This window comes from Cucurbita moschata, unplaced genomic scaffold (assembly GCF_002738365.1).
Source record: "Cucurbita moschata cultivar Rifu unplaced genomic scaffold, Cmos_1.0 Cmo_Scf00015, whole genome shotgun sequence".
NCBI classification, from domain to species: Eukaryota; Viridiplantae; Streptophyta; class Magnoliopsida; order Cucurbitales; family Cucurbitaceae; genus Cucurbita; species Cucurbita moschata.
Window position 1 is genome coordinate 1,458,402 of NW_019268531.1, and position 10,243 is coordinate 1,468,644.

The window sequence follows — 10,243 nt, forward strand, 5'->3', positions numbered from 1 at the left end:
GCCCAAAGAAAGAAGTGAAGTATATGACGCGAGCATGACGTGAAGCTGAAACGTGTGAGCATGGGATTGGTTGAAAATGAGTCACCGAAAGCATCCATTCCCATGTCATCCAATCAGATCCTACTACTCAAACATTAAAATATTCGAATCTTGTAATTTTTATGATAAAATTAAAAGACCTTTTAGAAAGGGTTATGGTAATGCTAAAGTCAACACAATTAACGCTTCATTATGATCAAATTAAACTTTAGAGCCTAAATTCTGGAGTTACAAAACCCCATTCCTCATCATTGTTGTATGCCGGACACAAAAGGCTCAATTATTCAGCTTTCTAATAACACTAATAATCTAACATATTCTTTCCATTTTTCTTAAACCTCAATTTAAAATCATACTAAAAAAATTATGGTATTTTATACATTTTTTGTTGAGTTGGAAATAATTATAAAATTGATAATTATGGGTCCAATCCATATCTATTTTCATTTACAAATATAGTAATAATCCATATCTAGTATCTTAAATGAATTAGGAGGTTAATCTCGATTACGATAGAGAGCTGGGTGATTATGGAAATTGAAGAAATTGTTGAGTTTACGAGGGTGGTCTCCACCCTGTGAGGTAGGACTAGAGCTGACTTCAATGCGTTGATTACACAAATTGCATGTAAACAAAACTACAATTTCCGCCAAAACATTAGAGCATTTATGATGGTATTAAAATAAAGACAATGATAGTCCAATCAAGCACCAACTTCGAAATTGGTGCTTCTCCCTCACGAATTCCCATGTGCTTCATCCCAAACATCCAAACCCACTTTTTTTTTTCTTCCTCTTTTCATTTAAATAATTGCATGCATAACGCCAATACTATGAACATTGTTTCCATCTTCAAACATTACCAAATTTCATATCATCTGCCTCATGTAACCGTGATTTGTAAGAGAAAATGGGAGGTTACCCGGGTTGAATCATCGTGGATTTATAATCAAAGAGTACTATCTCAATGGAGAGTCGTGTTCGTCTAACATGGTATTAGAGTCATGCTCTAAACTTAGTCGTGTCAATAGTAAATCCTCAAATGTCGAAAAAATGAGTTGAGCCTCCTCGAAAGTATGACTAAGACAGAATCGAGCCTCAATTAAGGGGAGGATATTTTGTTTGAGAAGATGATGAAAGTTTCCTAACAAGCTCTAGAGGTTAGAGAGACAGGTAAAAAGCTCTACTTTAATTTGGGGCACCCATCTACATCAACCTCCGGTTTCCAAACCTGCCTGCAGACTCGGAATTGGTAATGCACATGAAGATAATGCATATGAGAAATAAAAATGTACTGGTTTAAAGATCCCAGACAGATTATGGCGGCTACCCATTCCTCAAATCTCGCCTCTAATCGCTCCTAAATTATGATAGCTGCTGTTCTTTTTATTTATTTAATTAACAAAAGAACAAAAAACATGTTGTCTGGTGAGAGTGGAGAGAGAGAGAGAGTGAAATGAAAGATGAGAAACATGAGAGGCCATGCTGCTTGCTTACTAGGCTACTGCAAACAAGTGAAGTCTGAGAATGTAGAAACAGTAGGAGGATGGTTTAGCAGTAGCAACACCAAGCTGTCTGTTCCCCTTTATTATTTGGAAACATTAAGAAAATAAATAAAAAGAAGAGAGTGTGGGAATTGAAATAATAATTATAGGAATATGTAAGAAGAAGAGAAAGGTATGAGAAATTGGAAAGAAAAAAAAAAAGAAGAGGAAATCCCAAAATGGAAGTGTATTGTATTGTGATGTACATAATAAAATTGGGGAGAGGAAGGCGAGTGATTTGGATAATTATACCTCTACTTCGATGTGGGTCTGTGATTCTCATGCCTCATAAGCATCTGGGTATGGTAGATGGTAGATGTAGATGAGGATTAATTAAGTAATTAATTAATCTGACGAACAAATCCAAGATTCTATCATACCTTCACTCCTAGTCGTCACATTCTCGGAGGACCCTTTATCACCATGAAAATCCAAAGAAGAAGAAGAGGCTGAATAGTTGTTGTTAACTCTAGTACCGCCACAGTATTTGGTATTCATGGACGCTCCTCCTCCTCCGCCGCCGCCGCCGCCAATGTCCCAACTTGGCGGAAGAATATTCCCAGAAAGGAATTCTTCTGGGAGATGCGTTTGATGAAGATGGTGATTAGGACGGGGCTCGGATGTGGTTTGGGCAGTATCAAGGGAAACTTGAAGGTCGGAGGCGAGGAGATTTATATTAGGTTGGTGGAGAGGGGGAGGGGGCTGGAGATTGAAAATAGAGGACAGATGATGATTCTGTTTGGGGAGAAGAAAATGGGAGGATGGTGAGAGAAGGGAAGTATTTGTAGAAGAAGAAGTAGCAGTAGTAGTAGTAGTAGTAGTATCAGGGGAATTGAAAGGAAAAGGAGGTAGCTTTTGGGGAAATGGGCGGAGTAGGTAGGGTGGGGAAGAGGTGGAAGAGGTGCCGCCAAAAAGCTCCACTCTTGCTCTGGGGAAACAGGATGCAGGTGTGAAGGGAGGTGCTGGAATCCCAGTGAATTCCTGGACCATGGCTCTGAAATTGGAAGTATCTGTGGTGAGGACGGTGGTTGGGGCTCTCCTCGACGCTCGGGTTCGCTTCCTCGGGTTACGAGCAGAGGCGTTGCTACCAGTACCAGTGTTGTTGTTGTTGTTGTTATGATTATGAACGACGTCGGTTCGATCCGCGGTGAAAGTTAAACCCCGTGGAGCTTGGACATTAGTTGGGGTGACTTGATGAGGGAGTTGCAATTGCAATTGACTATTGGTGGCCGTCATAAACGATTGGGGTTGAGAGGAAGAAGGGAGCATGGAAATGGAGGCGGGAAGTTGGATCGGGTCGTGGTCGGACCTGGGGTTTCTGGAACAGAGGAAGTCGAGATTGGGAAGGGAATTTTGAGGTGATCGAGTGGGTAAATGATGGGCGAAGTTGGAGAAAGGGTCGAAGAGGGAAGAGGAAGAATGAGGGTGGTGCGTCGCTGGAGGATGTACGGATAGTGGGGGTGGATTGGGCTTAGTAGCTATGGGGCCGACATGCCGTGACGGATTGTTTAAGAAACCAGAGAGCCCCCCCTCCGCGCGTGAATCGTACTCTTCTTCGCCGCCACTCGAGCTTTGTATACTTGCACTACTCCCAGAATCCATCACGAAACACCCAAACAAGGCCAAGATGTACGGACACACGCAAGGTGTACCACAGGTGCAGAACCAAAAAGAAAAAATTAAAGCTGCTCTGCCGCCGATTGCCCCCTCATAATATCATAAGAAACCCATTTGAGAAAGGGGTAGGAGAGAAAAAAGCCACCGGAAAAACAACCGACACAATCGGAGGTTGCAGAGGTGGAGTTGTACAGTGGAAGCTCCACTGAAAACCCTTCAATTTGGAGGAAGAAGACGAAGAAGAGGAGAGAAGGGTGGGGGTTCGTGGTGTTTATAATTGGGGGAGAGGGGTTTGCTGCGAAAAAGAGAGGTTGCTTCTGGGCGTGGTTTTACTCGACGGGAAAAGGATCATACGTGGGGCATCCATGTGAGATAAGATGGAAACTCCAGAATGCTACAAACAGAGTCGAAGTAAATGCAACTTGCCTGCTTTTCATCCGCTCTTAATCTAAATAATATTATACCACCAAAAACCCTATAAAAAAAAAAAATCAAATCACAATTATTGATTAAACATTTTCTGATTTTTGTTTTTTTAATATAAATAAAATGAATCAATAGAGAGGGTTGTTGAGTATTACAAAAAGTCAAGAAAATCACCACCATCATTATACTTTTCCACACATATCCCAAGCCCAATTTTGTACTTTCACGTTCTTCTGACATATACCCCTGCGTGTGGTTTGTGCCGTATAATAATAATAATAATAATAATAATAATAATAATAATAATAATAATAATAATAATAATGTCAATAAAGAGAAGGAAAAAAAAAAAAAGAGAGAGAGAATGAATGAATGACTGAATTTTAAACATAATTATGTAAATGAAAATAAGAAAATTGTAAGTTGATGGGTAATGCAGTGTCGGTGCGTGCATGAATTTTATTTGAGAGATTTATTTTTGTTGTGAACATATTTATTGATAATAATAGGGCTATTAGGCAATTTAATTCAAAATGGGGCAAATGAAAGCGGCTGTTGTTGTCATAATAAGGGGTGATATCCCAGCGTTGTGTTGGGAGTACAAAGAATTCAAAGTAGACATCAAATTTCGTTTTCCTATTGGAGATGAGATGTAGCAGAAGCCAAGTTGAATATGTATGCTAATTATGATGATTTTGGACCCGTAGACAACACCATATCTATCTATCCATATATATATCTATGGTAATTTATGGTTGATGTTGAGGCCTCACATCTTTCACATTTTGAGGGGTAGAATCATATTTTGTGTGAATAATAATAATAATTTAAAAAGAGAAAAAAAAAAAAAAAAGTGGAATTAAGAAAAGGTTAAAGGTAGAACAATAATTTGGTTATGAAAGAAACAAAAGGAGAATGATGAGACGTTGGCGTCATATTGAGTGAAACTGTGGGTTGGATTGATGAGCAGGAAGCAGGAAGAGGAAGGCCATTAATGAGAGCCATTGGATTGAAGGGGCGGGAGGGAGTGGCCTGACCTCAATTCAAGCCATCATTTGGATCTGATAATTGTAAAAAACTTTGTACCAATTGAGATGGGTATCCAGATGGGGGCCCCGTAATCCACTATCCTCATAATCTGGGTTTGTTTTTCCTTTCTTCTTTTTTATATTTGAAACAGAGAACAGTTCTGGGAACGTGATTCTTACTCATGCCTTTGCTATTCCTGCAATTTACTTCAACTATAGTCAGAAAGGGATTGAGAACGCGATATGGAAAGGAGGAACAAAAGGTTTGGTTAGGCGTCGTTTTTTTGTTCTCATTCATTGCTCTTTGCTTTCAATGCCTTTTATTTATTTCTATCTCCATTACATCAAAATGTGTGTTCTTGCTTACTCTATAATTCCAATCCATATTCCCATTTATCGCAATTCATTTTCGTTTCATTCAACTTATGTGTATGAGGGAGTTTGATATGTTGGACGATGAAAGTCCCACGTCCGTTAATTTAGGGAATGATCATGAGTTTATAATCAAATAATACTCTCTTCATTGGCATGAAGTCTTTTGAAGAAACCTAAAACTCGAAATGGACAATATCATATTTTTGTGGAGAGTCGTATTCGACTAACGTGGTATATACGAAAATCTGAAAGTTTTAAAGGAATGTGGAGTGGTTGATTACATGATAAATAAAGTTTTGGTCCTTCATGAAATTGATTGTTTTTTAATTCTTCAAGTTCAAGATAGAGGTTTATCGAGTATGAAATTGATTATTATTTTTCATTTTGGTTCCACTTTTTTCGTCCTTAGAAAAAGATAAAAGGTTGAGTTGAATAAATATTAAACTCAATGGACTTTATGAATCCCATCATCGTCCAATGAATAAGCTTCCGAGTACGACTATTACGATATGGTCCTATTTAAATTAATATTTTATATTGTAGGGATGAATAATAAACTCCAACTCTCCCTCAATATACGTTAATGTTAGGATCGATACCAGTTGTTAGCTCTGATATGAATTGTTAGGATCACTCAACGAACGCACGCACTCGATAAAGATGAACGCAAGGAACAGAAGAGAAAAAATAGAAAGAAGAATGCTGGCTAAAAGTTTTATTACTGATAGCTTTAGTATTTAGGTAGGTACGTTTCAATTTTATATCTCTCAATTATTTACCAAATATCTATTGTATTTAGATTTTTACTAAATATCTTTCAAATATATTTGTGAGACATCGAGTCCATATCCGGGTGGTAAGAAGATTCATGAACGTGAGAAAATTCAAATAAGTTAGAAACCCATCGCCCTCGTCCCAAATTCTCAGTTTCTATTTAAAATCATATTTTAATTTTAGTTGCACATTCCATAATTTGTACCCAAAAAATAAAGCATAAGAAGCCCTAAACAATTTCGACCACTCAACCTCAGGTGGGTATTCGTTGATCCTTATTATTTCCGACAAATCGCATTATTTTTGCAACCACTTCTTCAGAAACAAAGACGAAAAAGGAAAAAAAGTTTACCTGCTACAAGGACCACCGCTAATTTTATTGAATTAATGACATTGGAGTTTGATGTGTCGGGGCAGACAAGGTGATGGAGTTGGAGCGTTTGATCTTGAGTTGGGTCAAACTTGGACTGGGTTAGGTTGCTGCTTTGGCCCATCTGTGCTGTGACAGTACGGTAACGATTTTAAATTTCTTTCTTAGGCTTTTATGCAACTGGTTTATAATACCATAACCTTTGTCCTTTGAGTATGCACGTTGAATGTTTTTGAAGGGCTTCGCGGTCTCCAATGAATGAGGGTTATGGCAGGAAAATTTATGAGTTATGGCACAAAAATTGTAATTGCTTCGGAATTTTGATTGGGCCTTAATGTATAGGGTAGAAGCCATCCAGTTATGGGCTCTTTTAGAGGCCGTAGAAGTGGACCGAAATCTTGGCACGGACATCGGGGCGTATGCAGTGAAGGCCCAGAAAACATTCTAAAGAATTGGGGGCGGGGGAAGGTGGAGGGAACCGCAATCCGGCGTCGCTGTTTAATCAAGGGAAGCGAAGGAATCTGGGGGCAGCAAGATTGTGTTGCACTTACAGGCTGAAAATTGATATCCTGGAAAGTCAAAATCTATGCCGATTGGGATAGTTTTAGAAGGTAGGCAATCTTGGGGAGCAAGGCGCGTAACAATTGAAATGGGTCTTTGGTCTAAGCCACGATTGTTCAGAAGCTCATAAAATTCTCTCCCCACGGAACAAATATGCTCACTTCTCGTTCTATTTTCTCTCCCTCCAAACTCCACTCCCCTCATGCTCGCTGTCTACTTCGAAGGTTTTTCCCTTAAACCCTTTACAACTGATTCCTATCCTTCGATTGTTGGTATTGTGTTGTGTTTTTATGGCTGCTGATTATCTATCTTTGAATCCGAACGCCGCATGTGCAAACCATTATCCTGCTGAGTTGGTCTGTCATTTGTATCAATGCAATTCGATGTATTCGTTTACCAAGTGGAAGCGTAGGGTTTTCGCCAAATTTTCCCGAGTTTTGCTTACTAACTTCACACGAGATGTGATTATATTGAATTGCGATCGTATGGAGTTACGTAATCGTGGGTCCTGTTTCTTCTAATGTAAAACCATGACATGTAGCTGATAATCAAGTGACTTCCAGTACAGTTATGGGCTAGATTGTCATTGTTTACTAAGAGAAATTTTGACGTAGGTTACATCCATCAATTAGCGTTCGGTCCTGCAGATATTCCACAGCATCAAAATACAATAAGGAAAGACCAGAAGTCCATCCTGTCATTTCTGTAGATGCACATACTTCTCGTTCATGGGCTACTTATATCATTGTATGACCTGACCCTCCCTCATCTTTTAGATTCAAAATTCTCCTTTTCAATTTCTTTACTTTACTCTTATTGTTAGTATTTTTGTGCAGCCAGCTGCGGTCATGGGGTTTGTTGGGTTAGCTGCCTTTGTTCATTATAACGATGAGAGAAGAGCTGTCTTGAAAGGTTTTTGTTTGTGCTTTTTTATTTGATATTGGCCACCATTGTTAATTAGTTTCGCTGCAAATAAGTTTCATAATTATTGTCTATATTAAGACTTAAGAAAGAAAATATAGCACAGACGGTTCTGTTTGGATTTGGGATGACCATTATACAAGGTTCTATATAACTATGATTTGTTCGCTTTTAGTTTTACTCTATTGGGGGTCTCTTACCACAAGAAACCATAGGTAGCTGTGCAATCAATCATCCAGTAGTTGTTGTGGATTTCCTTGACTCCTCTATGCATAGGATAGGGAAATGAGGAAGTAGAAGATTCAAATCAAGCTTGAATGGCCTGAATAGTAACCTCTTTTTATATGGATTATGAAAACGTTTAGATTTGTGCTTATAAGTTAGGAATTACGGATATCCACAATGGTATGATATTGTCCACTTTGAGCATAAGCTCTCATGATTTTGCTTTTGGTTTCCCCAAAAGGCCTCATACCAATAGAGATTTATTCCTTATAAATCCATGATCATCCCCTTAATTAGCCCCTTAATTAGCCAATGTGGGACTCCCTCCCAACAATCCTCAACACTATATGCATATCCTATTTGCCATGTCTCTAAACTATACTGGGAATTTATGGGCTTTTACAACTCCTGATATGAATGGCTGTTCTGTTTAGTTTTTCAACCCTGCTGAGACAGTGATGCGTGGCAGTGGTAAACTTGTTGATATTAGCGTTGTAATACTGCATGATCAAGTTTATGCTCTGAAGATTTTGGCACACGAATGACTTTTAATGAGCCTGAGGCAGCATGTGGAATAAGTTTCGGATTGATTTTGGGGACAATATTTAAATGCTTCAGATTTAAAGACAACTAAAGTGTCTTCTTCTACTCAGGGCAGGGAAGCACCTCTGTAAACGTAGTTAAAGGACCAGTTATTGGGGGCCCTTTTGCTCTTATTGATACAGAGAAAAGAATTGTAACAGAGAAAGATCTTCGGGGGAATTGGACTCTCCTCTACTTTGGTTACACTTCGTCTCCTGATGTTGTGCCAGAGCAACTCCAGATTATGTCCAAGGCTATAAACATATTAGGTATTTCACTACTTGAAAAACTGCAACATTTGCACTATCCCTTTATATGGTGTTGCCGTTTACTGCCTCTCTTGCTTTATTTATTTGTTTATGGTTCTGTGAATAAGAGTCTAGACATAGCGTCAAGGTTCGACCTGTATTTGTCACAATTGATCCACAACGAGATAACCCATCACATCTTTGTGCTTACCTTAAAGGTCAGTCTTTTCCTCTTCCTGAAGATGATACATATTGTCCAGATAAATATATTTTGGTGGACGTTTCCCTTATTTTTTCCCATCATCTTTGGACTGCAGAGTTTGATCCAAGACTTATAGGACTGACTGGGCCAGTTGCAGCAGTAAGGCAAATGGCACAGGAATACCGTGTTTACTTTAAGAAGATTGAAGAGGATGGCAACGATTATCTTATCGATTCTTCACACAAAATGTAAGCCACCTGACACTGCTGACTGTTTTTTCTCATTAGGACTTGAATAATAATGTATGTATAATGCGGAAAAACAATCAGGTATTTGTTGAGTCCAAACCTGGAGGTTATGAGATGCTTTGGAATCGAGTACAATGCTGAAGAGCTATCACAAGCCATACTGAATGCACTACAGAAAACTGCTCACTAATTACCAACAGGTCTTCAAGTTCTTTCCTTTGCATTCCTATTTGTTGTAAGCTTCTTTCTAGTCATTCAGTGAAAGCCTTGGAGGTGTTAGATTGAGTTTATTACCTGAATTTCAACCCTTCAGATGTCCATTAGTAGTATAATAGTGTAAACAGAAAAAGTCAATTTTTTTGTTCAACTTTGTGAGTTGGGTTGGGATAAATAATAATACAGCATCACTATAATCCAACCTATTCGATTATGGAAGACATGGGTTTGGAATTCTAATATTGGGCCTTTCATAGTCCATTTCCATTTAGGTTGCATAATCAACCAAGTAATTGGGATTGTTTTTAAGGGGGGAAGTAAAGCAGGGGAGGGGAGATAAACTTGGGAGCTTTACAAGTGTGGAATTTAGAACACTGCTGGGTGGACGTTTCAGACCTCAAACACTTTCCCCTTTTACTGTACACCAACAGCGTCCAAAAAGCTTTTTTTTTTTTTTCTTTAGTAGTAAGTTGGCTAATTTAGAATTTCAAAATAACTAAAGTTTCTAATAATTGAAGGGGGAGGAAGAAAGAGTAATGAGAGGGGGAGTTTATAAATGGCTACAAGTACATATTTACACGTCTTAAATAAAGAGCCGAGGTTTTGTCAAAAGTTTACACACTACATATATTCATGTCAGTGTCTCTATTCTAAACTCCCCATCAAAAGCAGCCCTTCTTTTTAGTGGATTCCAACTCTTCCTTTCCATTTCCCTTATAAACTTCTCGCAACAAAAAAGAAGAAAAAAGAATTCAAGGAGATTCTCTCTCAAATCTAAACACACACCCCGTCTAACTTTTCTGCTTCTGATATTCATCCCAAAAAAAAAAAAAAAAAAAAAAAAAAAAAAAAAAAAAAAAAAAAAAAA

The 10,243-nt window shown here is 38.4% G+C and overlaps 2 protein-coding genes across 5 annotated transcripts; one reads left to right on the forward strand and one right to left on the reverse strand.

Moving 5' to 3' along the window:
• Positions 1–1,194: 1,194 nt before the first annotated feature.
• Positions 1,195–3,616, reverse strand: LOC111453810 (histone-lysine N-methyltransferase, H3 lysine-79 specific-like). Of its 3 annotated transcripts, none has more exons than XM_023095051.1 (3): positions 1,963–3,616; positions 1,835–1,878; positions 1,195–1,273 (listed from the first exon to the last, which is right to left on the reverse strand). In XM_023095051.1, the coding sequence occupies exons 1-2, from the start codon at positions 3,182–3,184 to the stop codon at positions 1,862–1,864; spliced, it is 1,239 nt and encodes a 412-aa protein (XP_022950819.1). In that variant the 5' UTR covers positions 3,185–3,616; the 3' UTR covers positions 1,195–1,273; positions 1,835–1,861. The 3 variants fall into 3 exon arrangements, with proteins under 3 accessions (XP_022950819.1, XP_022950818.1, XP_022950817.1); XM_023095050.1 differs by lacking the exon at positions 1,195–1,273 and adding an exon at positions 1,292–1,620; XM_023095049.1 differs by lacking the exon at positions 1,195–1,273 and having other exon boundaries at positions 1,745–1,878; positions 1,963–3,615.
• A 2,766-nt stretch (positions 3,617–6,382) lies between these two features.
• LOC111452949 (protein SCO1 homolog 2, mitochondrial) lies at positions 6,383–9,615 on the forward strand. 2 transcript variants are annotated; one of them, XM_023093840.1, is made up of 7 exons: positions 6,383–6,957; positions 7,348–7,480; positions 7,557–7,645; positions 8,533–8,730; positions 8,838–8,927; positions 9,027–9,159; positions 9,241–9,615. In XM_023093840.1, the coding sequence occupies exons 2-7, from the start codon at positions 7,443–7,445 to the stop codon at positions 9,347–9,349; spliced, it is 657 nt and encodes a 218-aa protein (XP_022949608.1). In that variant the 5' UTR covers positions 6,383–6,957; positions 7,348–7,442; the 3' UTR covers positions 9,350–9,615. The 2 variants fall into 2 exon arrangements, with proteins under 2 accessions (XP_022949608.1, XP_022949607.1); XM_023093839.1 differs by having other exon boundaries at positions 6,386–6,957; positions 7,570–7,645.
• Positions 9,616–10,243: the final 628 nt, after the last annotated feature.